The sequence below is a fragment of the Phyllostomus hastatus genome, unplaced genomic scaffold (assembly GCF_019186645.2).
Source record: "Phyllostomus hastatus isolate PE091 unplaced genomic scaffold, TTU_PhHast_1.1 phas_scaffold_129, whole genome shotgun sequence".
Taxonomy (NCBI): Eukaryota; Metazoa; Chordata; class Mammalia; order Chiroptera; family Phyllostomidae; genus Phyllostomus; species Phyllostomus hastatus.
Genome location: NW_025334009.1, coordinates 15,310,088 through 15,335,997, shown reverse-complemented (window position 1 = coordinate 15,335,997; position 25,910 = coordinate 15,310,088). Strand labels below are relative to the sequence as shown.

The 25,910-nt window shown below is 47.0% G+C and overlaps 1 protein-coding gene across 2 annotated transcripts in view; it reads right to left on the bottom strand.

Moving 5' to 3' along the window:
• OSBPL10 (oxysterol binding protein like 10) overlaps window positions 1-25,910 on the bottom strand; it is a 243,446-nt gene that overhangs the window by 63,612 nt on the left and 153,924 nt on the right. For both annotated transcript variants that reach the window (XM_045856914.1, XM_045856915.1), the window contains one exon: window positions 3,586-3,796. In XM_045856914.1, coding sequence (XP_045712870.1) covers window positions 3,586-3,796 — 211 coding nt within the window. The remainder of the gene's footprint in view (window positions 1-3,585; window positions 3,797-25,910) is intronic.

Below are 25,910 nucleotides of genomic sequence, written 5' to 3'. Positions count from 1 at the left end.
CACCCACTGCCATTCCCTGGGGCTCTCCTGTCATGGGCTCTGGCAGCTCTAACTCCAGTGTTCTTTCCCCACATGCCTTACACGGACCATTCTGTTCTCACCCAGCTCTCACCTGGCTCTAGAACGTGCTTATCTGGTTACAGGCATCCCCTCTGACTTTGAACCATGTGCCCTGGATCGAGGCCTGCAAGCAAGGAATGAAACAGAAGCACAGACAACAGACTGCACCCCCAACCCCCTTGAGAGGTCTAGTTTCTCTCCCACACTGGCGCCCCACCTAAAAAGCCAGACTCCTAAGTAGCTCAGCCTTTCCCAATTCCGACGTAGCCCTGCCTGTTTTTCTCCATGGAATCAGAGGCGTGTGTCTCGGCTGGGGAACACGATGCTCGCTTGCCCTCCTTCATCAATCATTTGCCTCCACCCAGCTGCTGAAGCAGGGCTGCAGAACATAAGCCTTGACCAAGAAGCCGAGCCACTTTATTAATTTTAATTACAAACCTCTCCACAAACAGAGAAGTTCAATGACGCATCTCAGCTCACTATATCTTAGAGACAACATCAGAGACAGGTCTAGGAGCCCAAACCAGACGGGCAGAAGGCAGATGAATACAAAAGCGGTTTTGGATTCCAAGTCCAGGTGCTCCGTGTGTTTGACGTGTAATCAGCATTAGGAAGCAGCACTCGCAGACAGAGGCTCCAAAGACGACACATTCCCAGGAGGATACAATGAAATGCTTCAGGAGATGAAATACCACACGACCACAAATTGAGTTTTGATTTGGAAAAGGGACAGGAAAGAAGAAACACTGCAGGGGGGCAGAACGGTGTGTTTGGGTGTTCGGTGTGCGGGAGTCCCCTGTGCCTCCCTGCCCACTGCATGTGGAAAAGAGCCCTGGCCGAGTCTTGCATTAACACGATGTTGATTTCCATCAACCCGCCTGGCATGCCTCAGACACAACCGGTGTGGTTTTTCCAGCGGGAGTTCAGACAGCTACAGCTACGATCCACCTCGAGAGCCCTGAGAGTCTAAACAAATGCAATTTGTGCCAACACTCCCAGGGCTACCATACTCTCCCATTCCACTAGTTTGAGAATCTGGAACTTGGTTTTATGTGCAGGCCACTGTGACGTTTTGGATGCAGAGAATAATCCCATTCCCTGCCCCCCTCCACCACTCCCCGCAACGTGTGGCACAGATTTAAAAGACACACGCAAAATCTTTTCAAACTTAAGTGGCTGTGTTACAGGGAACTGAACTTTTAACAGGGCCGAGAATACAAAGGAACAAAATAACCACTGCGAAGCTTCCTGCTCCCTCTGTTCTTCAACCCCCACCCAGGCTCCTTGACTAAAGAGGACGGGAGGCTGGACAGACGGGCCAGGAAGTCAGGGAGGACATAACACCATATGCAGCATAATTTCAGGGGCACTGCTGGGTCCTTCCTTCTCCCAAATAGCTTCCATTTCAACCTGTCACCACATCTGAAACTCTACCTTGAGTTTTGTCCCCGCCCAGGTCCTTAAGAATACTGGAGGTGGGGGGGTGGAGAGGGGAGGTAGAAATTTGCTGGAAACCATCCCTGAGTTAAGATGTAAGGGATACATTTTGGGAAGAAGACAATGGTGCAAGCTTACATTTGCCAGCAACGGGCTCTTGGAAGGAGCCCGCTGGGCTGCAGAAGTTACAGTGCACTGGGAGGGAGATCACGGAACCTGGGAGAGGCCTCCAGTCTCACCCCGAGTTAGTGCCCACACCCCACTGGGGTCACCCAGGCTCCTTCCAGATCAGGGAATGCCAAGGGGGGCTTCAGAACCCGAGTTTCGTTTTTCAGCTGGAGAGGAAGACGAGACAGAAGAGCAGGCCAGAGCTGTTCCTAATAGGCCTGAAAACACACACAGACACACACACACACTCGCTCCTGGACTGGATCCGGCACCAGAAACCTGTCTCTTTTGTCATGAGGGACATTAATAGAGCAACTGGCAAAGTTCAGTGAGGCCTGTGGACAAGGGAACAGGAGTGCATTCATGTGAACTCGCTGACTTTGACCGCTGTGCTGCCATTCTGTGGACGGCGTCCTTTCTCCAGGACTGAAGTGTGTTAAGAGGAATGGTGTGTCACTTCTGCAACATTCTCTTAAGTGGTTACAAGACTGTAACAGGTTTATATGTAGAGAGAGAAGATGAGGTAAATATCATGAAATGTTATCATTTGGGAAACCTGGATGGATGGATGGATGGATGAGAATTTTTCATTACAATTCTCACAGCTTTTCTAAAAGTCGGAAGCTATTTTTTTAAAGTAAACAAAATAAATCTGTATCTGCCCTTCAGAAAGTTATGATGTGAGCGGGACAGTGTCCCCGACCCCAGCTGGGGGACCCAGAGCCCGCCAGGTGGCGCAAAGAACCCGGGGGGCACAGCGGGCAAAGCCCGGTGCTCGCCTCGTAGCGGGGGGAACCCGGACAAGGAATGGAACTGCTCTGAGCCTCAGCATCTCACCCGAACTGTGCGCAGCGCACAGTCATACATCTGCCCTGTGAAGACCGCAGACAATGTGGAGCAAAGGCCCCACGGTGGCCGGACCGGACCTCAGCAGAGGACAGAGGGAAACGCAGAAAGAAGCCTGCATCACCCACAGGCCGTCGGCTGTGGGGAACCAACGCCCCCTTCGTCTTCATACAACAGAGAGCAAAAGGGACTTGAGTTAAGTATGAAACATAACAGCATCACCTAGCTTTATTTTTCCTCTATTAAGTTGCCTCATTGCCCCATGAATTAAGTTAATTCTGGGCAAGAAAACCCAGCGAGGCTTCTGTTAGTCTCTTAACTCTAATACTTGATAATTCAACCCAACACAACCCACCTCGCGCTCCTTTCACCTTTATCGCTGAACTGAATCTTCACTAACATCTTTACATCTGCTCATCGGTTAAACCCTCCCCCGAAAGGACTGCGGCATCTTAAGGGAGTGTGTTATTATTTCTGGATTCCTAACACCTAGAAATGCCTCCGGCAGGTATTCTGGAGAAATTTGCACGCGAGTCCAGGAGAGGGTACGCAGGAGGATGCACACCGCAGCAAGAGGCGTGGACCGAGAGCAGAGACGATGTGTGTCCGTCACTGGAGAGACTTGGGTAAAACGTGGTGGACGCACACCATAGGCACGGCTAGAAATAATGGACCAGACACTGCCTAGCCATGGATCTTAAAACACAACAACGACTGCAAAGTTGCAAAGCGAATGAGATTCAGAACAATGATGTCAGCAAGTCTAAAAGGAGTGCTTGTAAATGTGTTAGTAAAGGTTTCATAGGAGGGTGTATTTCTTATGGGTAAGAGAAAAATATATATCAGACTGGGGAGGGAAGAAGGGAAGGATAAATGGAGAAACCCTTAGACAACAAGATAAATGGATGGATGATGGATGGATGATGGATGGATGGATGGATGGATGGTGGATGGATGGTGGGTAAAAGGATGAATGGGAAGGAGGCAGGCAATCATGCACACGTGCGCAGGCACACCCACCCCGGATAGCCCTCATTTGCAAGCACAGAACTGCCTGCCCACCGGGAGTCTTACCTGAGGCTGCAGGCTTGTGGCTGGGCTGGCCCGCCTGGTGCACACTCTGCTGTAACAGGCTGAGGCACTCCCCAAGGCAGCTGAGGGTGGCGGCAGAGGTAGCTTTCAGGAGCAGCAGATCCTGGTCCAAGGCGGTGAGGGGGCCGGAGCCCGGCAGAGACTCAATGGCGTGCACCAGGTTCTTCTGCTGCCCTTCCACCTGGTTCATCATCTACGGAATGGGAAGACAGCGGGCAGCTGCGAGTCAGAGTTCTCCTTTCAACAGGCTTGGGAGCAGCCAGCGCTCAACCCACGGGACCGGAGGACAGTCAGAGGACAGTGGAGAGAGAAGCCCTCATCACTCAGACAACAAGTGACACCCGAGTCAGCTCAGAGGGTGTTCATTCAGTACATGAGGCCCTGAGCCCCCCGATGATGCAAGCCCGGGGGAAGTCGGTCTATCCAAAGGCACACATATTCATCTCTGATAACAAGGGAACTTTAGAACTGGAGAGCTGAAAGGAACCATGAGGACCATCTGGGCATATCATTTACACCTCTTCTGAAAGTAAGCCAATAATAAATGCATTCCAGGGAGAAGTCCCTGTGATCATCCCCCTAAGGGTCTTTCACCATGGAAGGTTACCTGAGGGAGTGGACGAACCGTGGCTTCGCCTACAGCAAGGTTGACACCTTCCTTTCCCTCCAGCTCCTGTTCATAATTCCTTGACAGTCTTTTTAAAGTTCAAGAAACGGAACTGAAATCTGGAGCTGGAGATTTGTATGAGTGAGATCGGAGGGAAGTCGGCACCGAGCCATTACACCCCCCGAATGTCAAAGAGGACATGACCTTCTCAACACTACGTAAGACGTCTGGAGGAAGGAAAACCCAGGGATCCTAGAGCCAGCCCTGCTCCACGGCTGAAGCTATGACAACCCCACAAACCCCATTTTTGTGGCCTGGCTTCAATTCCCAAGCTACAGAGAAGTAGCCTGATTTTACCTTCTCTCGAGATCAAAGAAGAAGACACTCGAGAACCAGAAAAGGAATTTACTGGTTGTCTTGTGAAGCTCACCTCCCTCCTGTTTTACACTGGAGCTCACCAAACAGGATGACGCATGGAAAGTGCACGTCTAGCAAATAAACAGTCGTTCTGGAAAGTGGAGAAGCGAAAGCAGCCCACCCAAGTGCAGGGCTCATCAGCCTCAGAGGCAGGGACCCTTGGTCTCCCGACTCCAGCCTGAGGCTCTCCAAGCCTCCCCGACAAAAGCCGTCCTTCACTTGAAGCAACACCTCCTGCTTGACCCCGTCAGCCCCACAGGCTCCTCATTGCCATCACGTCACCTGCCGGGGAGGAGCAATGACTGCAGGACCATTGGACCTGGACATGAGAGCCGTCCCCTGCTCGGCTTTATGTTCCTATTTCCCTTTGAAAACAAAGACTTGCTGTTTTCCAGTAGTCTTTGTAGTTGTCTGCTTAAATTAAAAAAAAAATCATCCGCTGCAATCCTACTTACCAAAATAGGTGCCATTACTTCAGAACGGTTTTTAAAAAATCAGTGTTGAACGTGATGCACAGACAAGGTTTGCGGCATTCTCACGGGAGTGTGCACACCCACCCTCTGGCCGTGAGCGACATTTTTCTGCAGATTACAGAGATTACGCCCAGCCATTCCAGCTTGTTTAAAACAGACGGCGCCTGAGGCGTAACAGGGGCTCCATCAATATTTACTTCCCCTTCAAATCTTTGCTCTCAAGTCACCTTCTGAAGAAAGCTTCACTTAACGTTGCATCTGCAGCCCAATCCTTGGCACCCTATCATCCCAACCAACTTATTTTCCTCCATTGAACTTCCCACCTTTCAGCCCAGCTTGTAATTTACTGCTTATGTTCCTTTGCGCTGGGGTGAAAGGAGGGATTCTATCTGTGCTGTTCCCTAATATATCCCAGGCACGATAAATATCTGCTGAATGAATGAACGCAGGTGTGACTCTCCAGTCTCAACTCTTCTGTCACTCGGGTTATGTCATTATGCCTGATTAGCATAATATGGCTGAGATTCAGTTAAAGTTAATACCTCGACTATCAGCTTAGGTTTGCCAAGAAATACTGCCAACTGGTTTAATTTAACTTCAAAAAAAAGATAAAATGTTTATGCAGTCTTTAACAGTGAACTCTGTGTAGAGCTGCTAACAGCTAGGGAGAAGTGGAGTTCAAACTGTTTGCTGTAGTCAGCATTTCTGTAACTTCCAACCATAAAATCACGTCTTAGAAAAATGATGTGTGGAAAGGAAGAAAATAGAATGATGAAATGCATAATACATTATGCTCTTGACCATTACGCATAAAGCAATAACTCTTAAGAGAAAAGGTAAGTAAAGTTAAGCCATTAACTATACGGAATACACTTGGTTTTAATCGATGAAAAGAACTAACTATATTCCAGTTGTATCGTACAGAATAAATACTTACTGTGCAAGCATAAAATAGTATGTACACCTCAGATAATGGAAAACACAAAACCGACTCACAGAACCTTGTATCGCAGCAGAGGGACATGCCCAGAGACAGAATCCACACCTCTGCTCCTGAAAGTATTCGACAGTGATTACTGAGAGCCTACTGCCAGTGCCAGAGTCAGGACTGTCCTGCTCCAAGGGCATTTGAACCAGCGGTGGGAACACCGGACAGTTAAACAATGTCTGAGAACTACTGGCACTGAGAGGGAGGGGGCTGAGGAGTGCTAAGGACCTCACAAGCCAGGGCACGGCTCCATACGAGAACTTTCCTGCTCAAAATGCCGAGAGCGCCCCCTTGTGGAACCCTGGGCTAGAGACATATAAATAACCAGGCCTTTGATGAATCTCAACCTCGTCCTTGGTAAACTGAGCCCCCAAAACAAGCCTCACACAAGGCTTGACACAGAGGGGACTCCTCCTCCAGATTCGTTTCCTCCCCCTTTTCCATGTGATGCTAAATGGGACTTCAGTCTTTAACGACCCAATCGATACCAATCTTCACTTTATTTTAGTTTCATGGGGCTCCAAAAGAAGTGGAATGAACCCTAAAAGGAACACAGGATGGCCAGCCTCAGAGGGGCAGAGTTATAACTGTGCGAACATTCCTAAGACAGGGCGAAGAATTACCCACTGATGAAGAATCTGCATTCAACTCTGGAAGAACAGGTTTCCACTACTTCCACCTCTAACCTTCATGACGGGCACATAGGAGAAGATGCAGGGGGCACGGACAGGCTGTAAGCAACAAGAACACCAGCAGCCAGCGCTTCACGCGGCTCCCTCTCTCCCTCACCGTTCCCACCACTCCCGGCCTTTGAAAGTGTTGAGCCACTTGAATTACTTGACGTTTCAAGTCCAAGCTCTCGACATGCCTTCCAAGCACCTCAACACCCATCGTTTGTAGTGTTTACAAACACACAAAAAGATGCCTAAGCTTCATTTCTTTCTGGCATTTGGTTTTCACAACCAGGGCCATCAACATCTTGTCACACGGGGTGCAGATTGCGGAGATCCACCCCCCGGAAATGCCAGCTCTGAGGCTGTAAAATCATCTACACGTTTAGTCAAATTGAACTTCACAGAGAAGCCAACTTCACAGGGAGGGAAACATTCTATGGTCCATTTATCTAGCACAAACAATGGCATGTACACAGCAAAATCAACTCATAGGAGTGAACGCTAGTAAAATCAGTAGCAGCAGCATTTGTTGGATTGCTGTACTTCAACAGAGCTGAAACCAAGGTGCACAGACCCAAACCCACTGTCATCCAGCTCCACAAGCTTGGATCCGGACAGGGAGAGAAGTGAAGGGAGATGGAAGAGGAGAGGGGCCTCATCTGCCTTGATTGCTTCTGACCGCTCTGAGCCGCAAACCTAGGAGCAGGTTTGAGGGGCGCCGGGAAGGCCCAGTCTCGACAGGCCGGATGCCCACGAACACCAGCTTCGTCGCTCGCCCATCAGTAATCAAAGGACACGGATTCCTTATTTGAAAGTAACCAGGACTGCTTGCCTTAGTGGGCAGAGCCCCTTGGGTTCACAGGTTCCTTTGTACCATCAGCAAAATGCAACCCACCTTGCTGGGAAGGAGGCCCAACTGTCTGAAGTGAGCTGCAGGGTGGCCTTGGGCTGGCATTTCTCCGTGGCCTGGTGTGATTCCAAAGCCCCTTTTAAGTCTCCCCTCTGGGTCAGGAAACTGTCCTTGGCTAAATGAGGTACTTTCACTTGGCCAAAGCCCTCATCTAAGGTTGAAAGCCATGCCTCATGGAGCCTTAGAACCAACTCACACACACAGCCGTCTCCATTATTACAGATTTACTATCCCACCACCTTCATTAGCATTACTTTAATATCCCAGAAATGGTTTGATAGCTCATTACAGAAACTTCCTGAAATATCCATCAACTCTGTAATGGAAACCATCAAACACAGTTTGTACCCTAAAAAGGCTTTCTTTGAAAGCCTTGCCTCACTGTTTCCACCAAGTCCCGAACTGGCGCATCTTGGTCTTTACCTAGTGCCAATCAAGTCCCTGTATCGTAAACCAGACTTCAAACTCCCAGCACTGACCTTGCCCTCCCCTCAGTGCCATGCCCAATGCCCTGTGGAGGTGGGGTTCTCCCTTGGGGGGGTGGGGGTGAGGGGCCGAGGGGATGGACCATCAAGTCACTTTGTCTAAACAACAACACAATTTGTTGAGAGCCAAAGGCAAAGGCAACATTCTGAACCACACACACACACTCACATGTGTGTACATTCATTCAAAAAACACTTTCTGAAAATGTGCGGACAAGTCTATTCCATTTCCTAGAAGATTCCTTTCTGTCACATCTTCACCGTTGGCTGTTCTGCCATCGCTTCCTTACCACCCCCCACGAGAACTCCACACCACACAACTAGGGAATGCACACGTCATCTTTAAAAGCTCCCAGAAAGCAAACCCACGCTGACATTCAGAGGTATGAGGTCTAGCATTCACAGCCAAATGACTCTGATGACTCTGTCATGCCTGTCCCTCTCCTTCTGCAGACAGGAGATCTCAGTTCGGAGAGGTCAGGGGCCCTTGCCAAGGTCACACAGTGTCACCACTCCGGTGCCCACTACACGATGAGATGTCATCCTGTGTACTTCTTTCTCATATTCAAGAAGCAAAATGCTAACTCCTGCCTCGGAAAACGACGGTGGTCAAGTTTCTGCCACTGTCCCTCTCCCCACCCCTTCTTACCACCTGGGAACCACATGGGTTCCCTTTTCAGATTCCAGGAGGCTGGTGTATTCCATCGACCAACCTCCCAACCCAATTAGACAGTAACCACGGCTATAACGAAATAAAAATGACCTGTAACCCCACTTCCTACAAGCACTGTTAACCTTCTGGTATTATTCTGACTCTGCTGATTTATATGTCCATACACACAGGTGATGTTTTTTAATTTCAAAGGATCATCTCTTCCATATATTTTTCCCCCTTTCATCACTAGAATGCATCGTCTCTGATGCCTGGGATCTATGTCACAATGACCTAGTGGGGGTGGGGGAGTAAGAGTGAACCGACACTGGCTGTGTGTGAGGAGGGGGGTGCTGACGCAGTTGATAGCAATCTGGCAATTCAACATTATTGCCTCCAATGTTTTATGTCTGAAATTTTTGCAACGACAATATTTTTTAAATTTGGGGAAACTACATTGTTACGAATTGAATGATGCCCCATCACCCAAAATTGTATGTCAATCCCAACCCCCAGAACCTCAATTGTGACACTGTTTTATAAGGGAATCAAGTTCAAATGAGTCACTAGATTGGGCTTTAATCCAATATGACTGGTGTCCTGATAAGGAGGGGGAATTTGGACACAGACACGCATAGAGGGCAGAGGCGGGGAGCCGCAGAAGATGACCTAGAACAAGGAGAGAGACAGGGAACAGATCCTTCCCTCACAGTGCTCAGAAGGAGCCAACCCCTGAGGCCTTGACCTTGGACTTCTGCCTCAAGAACTGCGGAAACATGCATTTCTGTTGTTTAAGCCACCTGGTTTGTGGTACTTGGCGAGTGCAGCCCTAGAAAACTAGTATTTCACAGACATCATTCTGCAGCAATGAACACCGATCTCATTTTAACGGCTGCACCGCACAACAGCTTTCGGCTCCAAGCAGAGGAGGCCCTGCCTTTACAGCAGAGGCTCCCTCGATGCGATCTCGCCATTACTTCTTCTCAGAACTACGTAACAGAAGGTGCCCGTGCAAAGGTTATTTTTATTATGTTTTTAAATTCCACGTGGCAGTACTGAATCTTAACATGCCAGTAAGAAGGAGCGCAAGAGACAAAAGGGATAATTCCTTGTTCTCAGAGGAAACACCACAGGCCAACAGAAGGACAGGAGGAGAAGGTAGGGTGACAGTAAATAATCACCTTGTCCAGGCATGCCTCACTTGTCTGCGCCCTGTGCCTCCCACACACAAAGACTCGGACCTGAAGGGGGCGCTGTGCACGCGGATGAGGCACACTCTCTCTGGACACAACTGGCCCCCCAGGCACAAGGCCAGTGGCCAGGGCTCCATAAGGGCTCCACCGGCAGGAGGCCACTCTGCTTTGCTTTCATTAAAAGTAACTATCCTCCCTTTTTTTTTTTAAAGTACAATACTGCTGACAGAAAAAAGTAATCAAGTAGAAGAAAAAATACTCGACACATCCAAAAGCTGAGAAAATATTAAAATCTTAATGTATGGATATTTATTACATTTCCCTGCATATAAATGCACTTTTACTTTTTATGAAAATGGTTGCGCATCATGCTTCTAACCTTTTTTATCCCATATACCATGTCAATAAATTTTGACAATACTACGTGAAATACTGCAGATCACTCCATCACATAAATGTGCTGCAATTTATTGCCCAATTCCCTCCTGCCGGACATTATGATGAGGTCTAACTTTGTTCTCTGTGACAAATTACAACTCAACAAACTTCGCTGGAGCTAAATCTCAGCATAAATTTGTAATGATTTTCTTAAAATAAACTCCTAGAAGAGGAATTGCTTTAACATTAATTTTAAGGCTTTTGATAAATACTGCCAGCTCACCATCAAAAAAATTGTCCCAATTTGTATTTCCTCAGCAGTGCGTGAGCTGTCCTTTCCTTTTTAATTTTTTTTGAAAGAATTTATTTATTTATTTCTTGAGAGGGGAAGAAGAGGAGAAAGAGAGGGAGAAAAACATCAATGTGTGGTTCCCTCTTGAGTGCCCCCTACTGGGGACCTGGCCCACTCCCCCGGCATGTATGTGTCCTGGCTGGGAATCAAACCAGCCACTCTTTGGTTTGTAGGTCAGCACTCAACCCACTGAGCCACACCAGCCAGGGCTTTCCTCTTTCTTATCATTCTCTGAAGTCATCTTTTGTTCTTAACCAATTTCACAGGGAAAAAAAACAAACCAGTATTTCACTGTTTGAACTCAATGGGCATGTCCCCATATCATGTGGGGCAAAGAAGGGTCCAGAAGTGTCCAAATCCAGCCACAAGCAGTAAAGAAGCCCTAGAGATCTCATGCACAGCATAATGAATATGGACAACAAGGCTGCACTATAATCACCGAACTTGCTAAGAGATTAGCCACTAAAAAGGATAATTACATAACGTGATAGAGGCGCTAAATATTGCTGCAATGGCAATCATTTAACAATAGAGAAATGCATCAAATTGACCAGCTGCACACCTTAAATTTACACAATGGTGTGTGTCAGCTATCTTCAATTTAAACACGAAAAGCAGGTTCCATATCTGGCAAAGAAAATAAAAGCACATAGGACTGAGAGTCCAGAGAGGATGTTTCCTTCAGTAGGGTGGAAGCAGCCACGTGGATGCCTGCGGTGGGCACTAGTGCAGGGCACAGGAGCAGGTGGTCCCTGGAGACGGGAGGGAGAAGTCCTGAGGAAACAGAGGGAAAGGACTCTTGGGAGAACCACAAGGATCCAAAAAGATCTCAAAGAAGCCACGGTTCATTCGTAAGGGTCCCAGGGACGAGAGGACAATGGGAAGCAGTTCCCAAAGTCCCCCACACCTCACAGTGCCAGAGGGAACGGTTCTACCTGGACCTGGTCCACCTGCCTCGTTGTTCTGTCCCCAGAACACACTAGATAAGGGAGGGCATGTGCCCACCTGTGCCAAGCCTGCCCGTGGCCCCGCCTCGGATGTAACCCAGCACTGAAGCTTAGGAGAAAAGCAGAAAGCAGCCCTTTGCCCTCCCCACGTTTCTCTGTCTCCTCTCGCTGTCTTCATTTCCCTCTGGTATAAAAACCATTTACAGTAACAGCCACTGCCATGAATAATAAAAGCACAGACATTTCACATCTGGGGGAAAGGAGCTCTACACTTTATAAAGTGCTTTCATCACATTCATAATCTCATCCTCCCAGCTCTGCCCCGGCCCCAGGGCAGGGCTGGTTATTGCAATTCTCCTTTGTGCAAACTTGAGGCCCAAATCTTGATCTGTGGAAGTGGAGAAGTTAGGATTAAAGTCCCATGTCCTGGGCCCAAACTTCTCTGCTCTACAGCCGATTCAAGATCACAGATGCGCATGAACACACACACACACACACACACACACACACACAGCTTGGTGCTCGCCTCGCACGGCCTTCCGCCTAAAAGCAGATCTTGGGAGCAAGCTGCTTTATCCTCTGGGCCAATTCACCGCCCAGCTGAAGGAGAACAGGTCAGACCACAAATTCTCTCCCTGGGTCAAAGCTCCAGAAAAGAAAACATGATTCATGAACAAAAACTGAATAATAAAAGGGAAGGATTTATTCTGCAGATGGTGTGGAAGTTTCACTCAAGTGTCTAAGTTGCTCTCAGAAGCCCTCTAATCAGAAACGGTTAGACATACATCACGTAAAAAAGCAAACACTAAAATGCTGCTTATCAATCCGCTTTGGAAGTCTGCCGGTCGATCTGCCATTTCTCAGCAAATGCTGGTGGGCGTATCAGTTTGTGTCTCTCGGAGAACGGAACCTGACAAACCAAACATCAGCCAGGATGAAACTAAACTATTTTCTTGAGCCTGCTTTACTTTTTGTTCCACATACATGCTCAACCTGTCTCAAAGAACCTCTGTGTTTCTTGAACATTTAATCCCCACTTTGGGAAATTCTTTTATCTTTCAGGGAGAGAAGGATGCTTCTAAGAATTCCCGAGGAAAGCAAGCCAGTGGCTGTCTCTATTCTCACTTCAACCTGGCAGCACATGTATCACTGACCTCAAACCAGGCCTTAGCTCCTCCTAGCAAATGCCTGCTAATCTCCTTGAAAACTTACAGTTTTGGTTCAAATATCTACCCAAAGTAACAGGCAAGAACATAACAACATAATTCCCCTTTCCAGCTAAGATTAATTTCACTAGTGCCAATTATTTTCAGGAAGGAAATGCATCTCCAAAGGGCACTTTAAAGAGGGGGAGAAAGTGGACAAGAACATCACGACTCCAGGCGAACCCTTTACAGCATGTGAGTCTTGGCAAATGAAACCCTAGAGAGACAAACACATTTATCAGGAATCTGCCTCATTAATCTGCAAGTGAAAATTATGCTAAGGGATAAGCCACCAGTAATTAATATTTATGGTATCCCCCCCAGGCAAGTGACACTGCACTCACCAAGTGACAGAAGAGAGAACACAATTTCCGCACACAAACTGCTTAAAATGTCATCCTCAAGGTGCTCAAATGAGAGACAGAATTGTAATATGTAATAGATATGCTTTGCAAAAGAGCGAACCGCCCTTTGCAGATGCCTGCATTTGAAACTGCTTGCCAGCGACGGAAATGAGCTGGCCCGAATCCATTCCCCCTCCTTCACCACACTTCCTCACGACTCTGGCACACACTTGTAAAAAAGTAGGTGTAAGAGTGTATATAGCCTGTGATCACTACTCACAGAACTGTACACGCAAAAGGAACTTATAATGAGTTCCATACATATCTACCCCGGGGCCCAGCATACTGACTGCATCCATCAATTAAGCCTCTGCACACAGTGACCTCTTCGTGGAAAGAGCCTGCAGATACTTATTCATCAAAGGACTGTGCACAGGAGATGTGGGGCAGATGTTTGTTGGGGGCATGGACGGACTGTGATATTTAACCCAATTTAGGATTCTGATATGCATGAGCTACAAGGATGCACACCATTTACAAACACTTTTAAAATGCATTTCAGTAGAAGATTCATGTGTCGAGTGAAACATCAGTCAACACTTTCGTCTGAAACAATGAGTCCAATAATGAGGCATCTCCCTAAACCTAATGCTGGCATGGCATGAATGCCAGAGTTACACAGCATCCTGCCAGAGGGTTCTGGAAGTATATTAATGTCTTAGGAATGTTTATGATTAACACCCAACTCCAACGAAGCCCAGACCACCTGGTCGATTTTTACTTGCTTTTGTAGGACCACCTCCTAATGCAAAATCGATACCATCCACCAGGTTGGGGATTTAAGAAGAGATAAGAGCTCAGACCACAGTCCTTTCTCTGCTTATACGTGTCCTGGTGATTCCCAAAGTCTGGAAAACCACCCAAGTAGCTGTGTTACTTATTCTCTCGGATCGGGTTCCCGGGTCTAACATTTCCACTGACTTTGTGTAAATTAAAATTGCCACCGAGGTGCCCTGCATGGTGCTACCAGCGTTAGCCAACTCCCACTCAAGAGCCCTCTGGAGTTTTCCCTCCGCAGCTGTGATTAAAATAATCCCCTTTTCCATGAGAATAAATTCTTCTCTTCCCATGACCATCACCAATCCTGAGAAATAAAAAGGAAATGCCTGGCCCTGGCAATGACCTTGGAAAGCACGCGAGCTGAAACAGAACCTTGTGCAATTCTCATCAGTGGTGGCTTGTGTGCCTTGTACCCTGACCTCTCATGAATGCACTGCCTACTCAGGCAGCTTGGCGCCTTTTGGTTTTTCTCTCAAATGACGTCTTGCCTACAAATCCTTTCCTATTCGCCTCTCTTGACAGAAGTCCTACTGGGCTCCCGAAGCCCAGCTGGGGACAGTGTTTCTCCACGAAGCATTGCTCACTTCCCCAGGCAGAAGTCACCAGTCCCCAGGCACCCCACACCCCACCAGTTCTCCGAGCCTTGCCTCCAACACTCACCTTTCTTCAAGATCTTGAGATCTGGGGGGCAGCCCCACGCCCATGTTCCTTTAGCACCTGGCTAGTGCAGGGTGACACCAGGTTTTTAACAAACCTCTGAACACACCCTTGAGGCTTTGGGCCACTGCTGTCGTCTGCCCAGTGTAAATGCTCTACTTCAGTTGTATCTATGTCAGGAGCCTAATTTGGGCTAATCTGGGCACGTATAGAAGGAAAATGCATTTTCTCCTTCAGTTCAGAAACTTCTTAGAAATGACTACCTCCCTTCAGACTTATCTGTGTCCTACTAATTCACTGTCTTCAAACCAGCCACTTAGGAATAAACATGAAACATCAGCTGTCCTTCCACATATTTTGTTATGCTTCCCACTGCAAAATAAACACGAGCTGCAATTCTTCCCACAGACTTCAGTCCACACATTACACTGGTTTTATTATCACGTAAATTTAGGGGCAATAAAAGGTAACATTCAGCATGAGGAAATGCTCACCAGCTCCTTTCAAAGGTTTCTGACTATATATGTTACCCCACCCCACACCCCAAAGCATTCAAAACAACAACAACAACAACAGCAAAAACACCTACAGTGTCTGAAGAATGCAATTCCTCTAGTTAAAAAAAAAAAAGTTTAGCCCTGGCTGGCATAGCTCAGTGGATTGAGTGCAGGCTGCAAACTGAAGCATCACAGGTTCGATTCCCAGTCACGGCACATGCCTGGGTTGCAGGCCAGGTCCCCAATGGGGTCCACATGAGAGGTAACCACACATTGATGTTTCTCTCTCTCTCTTTCTCCATCCCTTACCATCTCTAAAATATAAATAAATAAAATACTTTTAAAAAATAGTTTAAAAAACGTTTAAAATACTATTCCAAACAAATATATGCTCGAGTTTCATAAAGCTAGATTTATCCCAAGAATTATTTCCTCAGGTCTCACATTGGGAAGGTATTCTTTCAAGAGCTCTATAGCTCTGAAAAGCTTGGTTAATCTGAAGAAAAACAGCCACCTTTACTCACGCCACTGCTGCCCCCTGCTGACCAAAGGGTGGGAACCTTTGCCAGACGCTGCCCCTCACTGAGAAAAATGGCAGGTGTGGACAAGAGAAGCCCACTGGCCCGCTGGGCGCCAAACCCCCCGGAAAGTTAAGGAAGGGCAATGGACACAGTTCCTTAGGACTTTTCAAATAAGTAGAGAAAACAAACACGTACATATGAAACCATCAAAAAACCAGTATAAAATTATACTGTTAAGGGATAGCGTAAGGCTGTCAGACTAAAAGCATTCTGGGAGGGGTGACACCGAGGAAGCCAGAGAGCCCCCAAAAAGGCTGGTGGTTCTCAACCTTGTCACCTCTAGGAAACACCCCCTGGCTCAGCACAGGACTCTGGTTCTCAGTAATTTGCCCACATCGGGGAACCAGAGTACCCAGCAAACATTCATCTAATTCCAGGTAACAACAACAACAACAACAACAACAACAACAACAACAAAACCCCAGATAATTGCTTGATTTTCAAATAGTGAAAACAGCTCACAGACCCTCTAAGAGAGAAGGGTTTTCGAATCCATGAACCAACCTGAAGACGCTTTCTCAATGGGCTTCTCCGGCCTGGGAATACCCACTAAATGGACCCAATGACAGGATTATATGGCTGGAGCATTTTCCTCCTGAGAAACGGGAGGTAAATTCGCCTTCATTAGGTTCTCAAAGGGACTTGTCCCAGCAACACATCAATCAATAAACAAAATGAAAGTGTGTTGGCCTAGGGATGCCAGGCTAGGAACTGCTGGCAAAGATGAGGAGACGAGGTGCAGAGAGCACTTCGGGGGGGACGCCAGCCCTTCCGTTCCTGTTCCAGGAGGCTCTCGTTTGGGCTTAAACTGAAGAAAAAATACCTCCTCTTCCCGTCTAACTCTACATACACACTACTCCACGACAGAGCACTTCCCTTTAATAATCAAAAAACCTTTAAGGCAACTGTAAGACTATACTTTCAGGGATCATTTCTATAGTTCGTTACGGCAACTCTAATAGGCCATAATTCTTCATGTAGCCTGTGTGGTCAGTTCTCCTTGGCAAAGAGGTCAGTCTCTGCTTCCAGGAGTTCTTCATCTGATCCTTGTGATATGACGAGCTACAGACACTTATCTGAGCTCAGCTTCATGGAAAATTAATAGCACATATAAGTTCATACCTCAGGAGTCTGCTTACTTATACAGGGAGTGCCGTCCCCCACCCCCTCCCTTGCCCCGCCCTGGGAAGCAGCAGAGTTCAGGGTGTGAGTGCCCAGGCTCCAGACCACTTACTTAGTGCAACTTGGGGCATGTTGCTTAATCTTTCCAGACCTCAGTGTTCTTACCTATAAAATGGGTCTCATAATAGTTCTTATCACACAGGCATGTTGTGAGGAATGAATTAGTCAATAATTGTGAACCACTTAGAAATTTTCCTAAGCCACAGCAAGTGCCATACTGCTGTTGCCACTCCTGACATTGTGACTGCAATTCTTATTCTGAAGGGTGAATGAGATTCCGTGGAAAGTGCTCAAAACAGTGACAGGCACGTAGGAAACACTCAGGGAATGTTAACAACAGTGATGACGAACACCAGTGGAAAAGTAGGCACAGACGTGGAATTGCTACCCTCTTGCTCTAGCTGGGTATCAAAAAATCTGTTTATTTAAGAAGCAATATATTCAGTGCAAACCATATTACACTTCTCTTGTAGAATCATGAGTGTTCTCTACGTAAAAAATAAGTCATTACCTTATTTATTTTTGAAAATAACTTTACTAAGTCAATTGCTGTGGATTCTCCTTATTTGCAATAGTTATGCTCCATAAAGTCTCCACAAGCACTGGATTAACAAACACTGAACTCTCTCTCCAAAGGGAAATGCACGGGGAGGTTCCTATGAGTCTGTAGTAATGTTTTCATCCACTGAAACGCCATTTGCATTATAGAGGTTTGTTTGTCAACGCCTCGTAAAACAAACTAGTTTCATTAGCGTTAAAAACTGGCTTTTCTATAATATTCTCTTCCAGTGTAACACTTAACAGGTACAGTCAATTTCAGTATTTACAGCAATTATGTTCTATAAAGTCACCATAAACAATGAATTAGCAAATACTGAACCATTATTCCTAAGGAAAGAAGTGTATGTGTATACACAAACATATATATATATATCCCACAAAGACAGAGATTATCATCTTAAATGCTAAAAAGAACTCACCCCAGTAGATTCTATTTTCTTTACCAAAGAGAAAACGAGGCTCAGAAGTGTTAAATCACTCGCCTGGGGCCACCCCACTGACAGGTGTCTGGGCTGGGATTCCAAGCACGTCCAACAGGACCCAGGAGCAGAGTTTCTTGCCTTACACTGCATGACCCCTCCCACATCCACCCTGTGGTCATCTGTGTGAGACACCAGGCGCAAGAGGGCCGAACATCACCTGTTTTGGCCTTAGCGGAGAACCTGTGCATTGGGCGACAAATGTTTCGATGTTCTGCGTGTCTGCAAATGACCACAAAAATAACCATGCGTATCAATTTGGGGAGTTACAAATAAACTTGAGCAAGTAGGAGAATCTGCAAATCTGTGAATGATGAGAATAGACGATTTTTTAAAAAAATCTTCGTCATCAGTCTCTTGATCTCCAACACCTGTCTTACCTGCAAATTTAACATTTTTTACACTGTATCTATTGCCTTTTGAACTCTAGGAGCTAGCCAGCACTAGCCAAGAAGCATTTCATGTTTTCCTGACCCTGGGTAACATGGCCGAGAATTTATTTGGCTTTTGGCCCCACGACAATGCTGTCCATGACGCTTTTTAAATCAATTGTCCTCTCAGGAATCCACACATCCAACCGCTTTTTCATAGTTCCACCACGTCTCGTCAGCATCCTCCAGAGCAGCCTCACGTGCACGCCAGCCGAGCTCCCCTCCCCTTTTCCTGGAGGCACCTCTCGTCTGCTCCGTCACCACTGACCTCGCGGCCAATGGCAGCACGGCTCGCTGGAACGAGGCCCATCCCGCACGCACATTTCCCCATCAGGCACCACACAAGCTCCTTGCCCTGGGAACACTTGACAGCACTTCCACACTCCTCTTGGAGGCCACCTGGAAACAGCGACATTGCCAAGAAAAAGCACCGGCATGTGCAACTAAGTATGTCACGACAAGGACGTGTGTCCATGGATGACCGGCCGAGCATCCCCAGGACCAGGGTTACAGACACACAGCGGCGAGCGGGCAAACCTGCAAACGCAGAATCCATGAAAAATGAGGATCGGCAATCTATTTAAATCAAGATATTTCTAAAGCCTGGAGCTATCAAATTAATTCAAAGAAACTCAAAATCAAAAGGGACATACATAATGCCGTGTATGCGTGCATGTGTGCGTGTGGCTGGATGAAACTGTTCCACACGCGATTCTAGGTCTCAGAGAGAGAAACACTTCTCATTTGCCATTATCTTCCCTTAGAAACAGGCGGCTTCACTGGACTCAATTATTTTAAAGTTCCGCGATGAACAGTGAATTGGAACAATCTTACCCATTGCAGTTACTCAAATTCAGAAAAAATATACTCAGACATGCTCCTAAAGCTTTTAAAGGTATTGATTTCGATGCAGAATAAAGCTTCTCAAATACCTTTTTCGGGGTGGGGGGGTACACATCATTCTTTGGGCAGCCTTTATGTAACAGATTGTATTAGCTTTCACTGCCCAAACTCATTTTAGTTGCTAAATGCTGTTCGCCTATGGATGCCATTGTGCACCCTTAAGTGGTGTCATTTTTGTCACAGTTCACAGAAGCAATGATTTTTTTTATGGCTATTTAAAGCTTCTGGGAAGAAACACTGAGAACATATCTTCAGCCTTGGCAGGCTCAAACCTCACACGCTTCTAGGCAAAGGGGCAGAGCAATGAATGAATCAGCGAAAATCCCTACCCACCTGAGCTGATGTTCTCATGGAGGAAGGCGGACCGTGAGTAAATAAGAAAATGTGATGAGTATCACAGAGAAAATTTAGGCGGGGCAAAGAGTGAGAGATGGGGGCAAGGCATTTGCAACCTTAAGTAAGTAGGTAGGTAACCTAGGAGTGTCACTAAGACGACCTTTGAGCGAACACCTCAAGGCAGTGAGTAAGCAGCAGCAGGGAGCACAGCCAAGAAGGATGTGCTGGGTAGCAGGAGGTGATGGGGACTGCAAAGGCCCTGCAGGGAGAGGCAAGCCTGGCGCAGCCAATGAACACCGAGACCTGCTGGACTCCGGCGGGAGAGGGAGAAGAAATGAAGATGGTGCAGAGAGGCGAGCAGGGGCTGCACGTGGAGGACCTCCTGCTGGACTGTTGGGAAGGTCTAGATTTCACTCTGTGTCAGAAGGGGCACATTCGAGGGTTTACAGGAAAACCCCAGAGATACTGCGAGTTCGAACCCAGACCACTGCAAGAAAGTGAGTATCACAAGACAGTGAATATTGCACGAGAGCGAGTTACACAGATTGTTTGGCTCCCCAGTGCCTCTAAGAGTGATGTTTACACGATGCTGTATTCTGTGAAGTGTGCAATAGTGGTACGTCTAAAACACAATGTCCACGCCCAATTTAAAAATACCTTATTGCTAAAAAGTGATAACCAGCAATGGAGCCTGTTGAAAAAATGATGCCAGGAGACTTAAGAGTTGCCACAAACCTTCAATTTGTAAAAAACATCGTATCTGTAAAGTGCGATAAAATGAAGGGTAAAGGTTAATAAGGTATGTCTGTATTTGTTTTAGGTGGAGTTTATTGATGATTTCCTTTTAAAATTTGAACACTCGGAAAAATTTAAAGACTAGAAACATACATACCCACCACCAAGATTCGATGACTGTTAACATTCTGCCGTGCCTGCTTTACCGTATGTGTGTGTGTGTGTGTGTGTGTGTGTGTGTGTGTGTTCGTGGACCTGTTTCCCCTCACACTCGTTCCTCCTGAAACGCCTGAAGTTAACGTACAGGTAACTTTGACACTTCCCCCCTGAATACTGCAGCATGCTTCTCCTAAGAGCCAGGATATCATTCCTCATGCCCACAATTTCACCGCCTCACTTCATACAGTTAAAAACAATTCCATTAAGTTACCTAATAATGGTCCCTACGCAGATGTCCCCAACTGTCTGAGACATTAAGGTCCATATTGGAAAACTTGGTTGGAATGTGCCAGAGTCTCTTTAAAACGACGGGGTCTCTGTGTCAATTTTTCTCTATTTGAAGAGACAGGACTTGTAGGGGTCCCACGTGGCGGGGTTGCTGAGCATGTCAGGCTGCATCAGGCAGCAGGCGCGTTGCGTCAGGATGTCCCACCACAGTGATGCCAAGTATGCACACCTGAATAAAGCAGGAACTGCCGGCTCCCTTCCTTGAGAGAGGTATTTTCTCTTTTGTAATTAGCAAGTCATCTTTGGCATCCTGCAAGTACACACACACACACTCAAAACCCCACAAATATGCCATACAAATACCCCATTCCCCAGCAACCTTCATGTAATGGTACTGGGGAAAGTCACCAAGAAGATGTGACTGTGCTGACCCGTGTGGCTCAGTGGGTTGGATGTCATCCTGCAAATTGAAAGGTCACCGGTTCAGTTCCCAATCAGGGCACATACCTGGTTGGTGGGCCAGGCCCCTGGTTGGGCATGCGAGAGGCAACCTGTCAGTGTTTCTTTCCCTCTCTTTCTCTCTCCCTTCTCCTCCCTCTAAAAATGAATACAGTATTTTTAAAAAGGAAGGAAGGAAGGGAGGGAGGGAGGGAGGGAGGGAGGGAAGGAAGGAAGGAAGGAAGGAAGGAAAGAGAGAGAGAGAGAGAGAGAGAGAGAGAGAGAGAAAATGTGGCCACTGGTTGACCCACGACCTGGACCTAAGCTGCCAGAGGTTCCTCACTCCCGCCCCTGTGCTTTGAAATGCGCACTCAGCTTGCCTTCCCTGCTCCCAGAGAATGACGGGAAGACACGGCCTGAGACGGAAGTGTGGTGATGAGCACATCTGGACCAGGTGACCAGGTGCACGACTGGCCCCAGTTAAGGCCCCCTGAGTATGGGAGTGGCCCCAGTGGAGGCCTCCAGGTAAGCTTTGATTTGGCAGGTGAGTGTAGGAAACTCCTCCTCTAGTGGTCGCCCAAGACAAGGCTCCTGAGTACCTTTCCCTGATGGTTAAACCTGCCACCCTGGCCTCTCCCTGCCCTCCTTATACTGGGGCCAGTTTCAGATAACACCTGGGACGCTCCCAGCCAGGTCTGCAACTCAACAAACCATCTGGCCTTCCATAATGGTCTTTGCCAAAATCAATTATTTCTTTGGGGATTGCAAAAACGGGGGTTTTCTAATCCTATCATTCTTTCTACATTTGTAAGTTGACATTCTTACCACCTGCCACTTCCCACCACCTGCCACTTTCATTTTTGTTCTCACTACAGACTCATGAATTACCTTGTTCATTCCAAACATTTATAAACTATTACTGCGATTATCTTCTGAACACACACGCATGAGCCTTGAGCGCTTCCTTTTCAGGTACTACCTGATGTCCCAGGCTCGCTTTGTGCTTTCCCTGTTCTGACTGAATCTGCCATTTCAGCAAAGGCACAGCTTGAATAAAGGAGGCATCATCGGCCTTTTTACAAGGACTGCTCCAGCTGCTGGATGGAGGGCAAGGCTGTGAGGAAGGTCGGAAGCAAGGAGACCAGTAGCAAGCACGCTCCCGGGGACACGCAGGCAAGAGCTGGGAACAGCCGCATCCGTCATCGAGGTCTGATTCTGGGTACGTTTTGAAGGGAAGAGACAATGAGATAGTCCTACAGTTCTGATGTGGAATATAAGAAAAAAGTGGAATGCCTGACAAAGAATGACCTCAACGTTTGGCAACTTAGCTACTGGAAGGATGGGATCCCTATTTATAAATATGGGGAGATCTAGGAGGAAGTCTTGGGTATTGTTTGCAGGCAAGGGGAAGAGATGTAGAAGGAGTTCAAAAGTCAGTTCTGAGTACTTGAATGGAGTGACTTTGAGACCTCCATCAGGCATCCGAGTGGAGGTGCAAGGAGGCAGCCGGACACGTGAGTGTGGGCGTGGTCAGCATACAGATCATATTTACAGCCACAACTCCAGAAGGGACCACCGAGGTGATGACTGAAGACAGGGGAGACAGATTCCAGCATTTCAGAGGTTGGAGATATAGGAAGGAACAAGCAGCCGAGACGAAGGCGAGTCATCTGTCAGGTGGGAGGAAACTCGAGAGAGCATGGTGTCCTGCACACGTGACCTAGTCCAGGTGGGCAGCACTTCGAGGAGGAAGTGACCCGCCTGACCCCACACCGCTGACGGGACAACGGGATGAGGACAGGGGACTGACCACTGAATTTACCAACCTGGAGATCACTGGTGATCTAGATGCGGACGGGAAGAAGGGAGACACAAAAGGCCACATATTGTACGATTCCATTCATACGAAATATTCAGAGCAGGGAAACCCGCAGAACCAACACTGGTGGCTTCCAGAGCAGCTAGGAGAAGGGGGTGGTGGGGACTGACTGCTTAATGGGTGTACGGGTTTTTTTTGGGGGGGGGGTGATGAAAAAGTTTTGGAACTAGATAGAGGTGGCAGTTGCACAACATTGTGAATATGCTGAAATAAATGTTCGAGTAAAATGGTTCATGTATGATAATTTTGCTTCAGTAAAACAAAGTTTTAGGCAATCATTCACCCATGTCAAGGTTAGACTATTTATAATCCTTCACCAAGAATAAACGCTTAAAAACGTTACTCATTGTTTCAGTCGATCAACGACAGAGAATATCGAGACTGAGGAGCAAGACGGTGCTGGTCTTCTCTGCACTGAAGTCTTCTGAAAACCTTACGCTAAAAGCCAGATTGCAAAGGGACTCTCCCGGCTGTGAACCGCACGCTGGATCCGCACTGGTGGCTCACCTTTTCACGGCGCCTGGGTCACAGGAAGCAACAAAACACGGTGACAGAGCTCAGCACTTGCTTTCCGGCTAGTTAATAAAACACAGTAACCAACTTAACTTAGTTACTTTCAAAACCCAGGAATTTTTTTTAATCTGCAGGGAAATGCTCCATTCATTTTGAGATGAGTGAATGACCTGTTATGCCCCACTCACCTGGTGGGCACTAAGGAGTATTCCAATCCAGATGGGGAGGTGTCACATGAGGCACTGAAGTCCTTTTCTCTGTGACAGTGCATGGCACGTGGCGCATGTCTGATCGGCATTTGTGGGAGGTAAGAAGAGAGACAAGGAAGGAACCAAGATAAAACTCAGCTCTGGCCACGCAATGCTAAAGAAATACTTCTGGTGAAGAATACCCAGACTTCACACCATCTGTCTTAAAGCTGCTGCGTTCGGCCCCAATTCCCACAAAGCCAAGGAGGGAGTTTGGGACTGGCAGGCAGTCGAGAAATTCAACTCAGCCATTAACATGACGTGTGACTTCGAACAAATCACCCACCTCTCAGAGCGGTGCTCTTTTCATCGATAAAATCAGGAGGTTAAACTAGACTGACTCCAACACATCTCTCAGTCCTAAAAACTGTCCGTTCTGAGATTTGTTTTGTAAGGCTCATGCTTCAGCGCTGGAAGGGGCTGGATCACCTCTGCCCACCGGCAGAAAACAATCCCAAGCTAAAGCCCGTCCTTCCCTTAATAAAACGGCTTTCCTAACTTCAGACAGCTGTCCTCTCATCTGAGCATGCCTTTGGGATGCTGGTGACCAAAGCTTCCGGACATGACAGAGACAGAAGTTACGATTATTAGACTGTGATTCAGAACAGTTTCACCCAAGTTGTTGTTCGTCATTGCAAGTAAGGGCAACCTGCTAAAACGTTGGAGAGCCCAAACCCGGCTCCTGACTCACTTCCAGAATTCTCGTGAGTGTCAAAAGCCAGGTCAGAACCAGATAAGGGTGGAGGCGAAGACCCAGAGATGTCATCTGTCTTTCCTTCTCAGTGAACCATATTCTCAGACCTTTCCCTACTTTTCCTGGATGGTTGGGTTTTCTGTCTTCATTAATTTCTTTGAGCTCCTTGTACCACAGGGGATTGGCCCTGTGTGTTATGAGTTATAATTCTTTCCCCATCTTAGCTTTGCTCATGACATATTTTTGGCAATTGAGGAATTTTTTATTTTTGTAAAGTCAAATTTATAAATTTTTTTTTCTGGTTTGTTTTTGGCTGATGATTTTTTTTTAAAGGGGTGTTTTGAAAGGTCTTCCCACACCAAGGTCAAAAGGAATTATTGTTTGATTCCTTTTTTATTTTTCAAGTTTTGTTTTTTCACACCCAAGTTCTCTGCTCCATTTAAAGTGCATCACGGCATAGCCCTCAGGTGACCCCCAGCTCCCGCCAGCCGGACTCATCCGGATGTGAGACGTGTGGGCCAGACCCACAGCAGCTCCTGAGACTGAAGAGACACAGATCCGAACCAGCTCACTTCCTGATGAGCTGAGACTTCAGGCAAATGATTTTAACCTATCCAGTCCTTCATTCCCTCTTCCACAAAGTGGAGAGAGCATTACCTGCTTAGCAGGTTGTCCTAAAATTCAATGAGACAACTATGAAAACATTTTTGCACAACGCCCATCGTAGAGTAGACAGATGGTCAAGACATGACTGGCCGCCTCCTCTTTAGTTCCCCACCTCCTCGCCTGTTTGTCTTTCTGAGGAATTGGCTGCTTATCGAAGTATGTACAGCCATCACAGGGAACTCAACTTGTCGACTTACTTTCTTTTAATGTCATAAAAAAGGAGTTTGACTGAGGCTAAAGTTAGGCTTCAGGGCTATTTGTGGATTGATTTAACTACATTAGCTCTGGTCCCTTTAACCACATATAATAGATTAGAAAGATAATAATATGGCATGCCTTTCAGGCGGGCAGCCAGCCAGGCCAGCTACATCAACCTTGTTCATCAACAAGATGACAAATCAAAGACCACTCACCTCCAAATCCATGCACAGACTACAGAGCTGGCAAATGGCATTGCTAAGGAACTCAACATCTATAGGCACGATGTTAGAATAATTTCCAACATGAAGATTTTTAAATGGCAAATAGCCTACATACCCAACACCAGAATGAGCACTGTTTAAATAAATTAGAGAGAATTTTGGTATTCTCAATA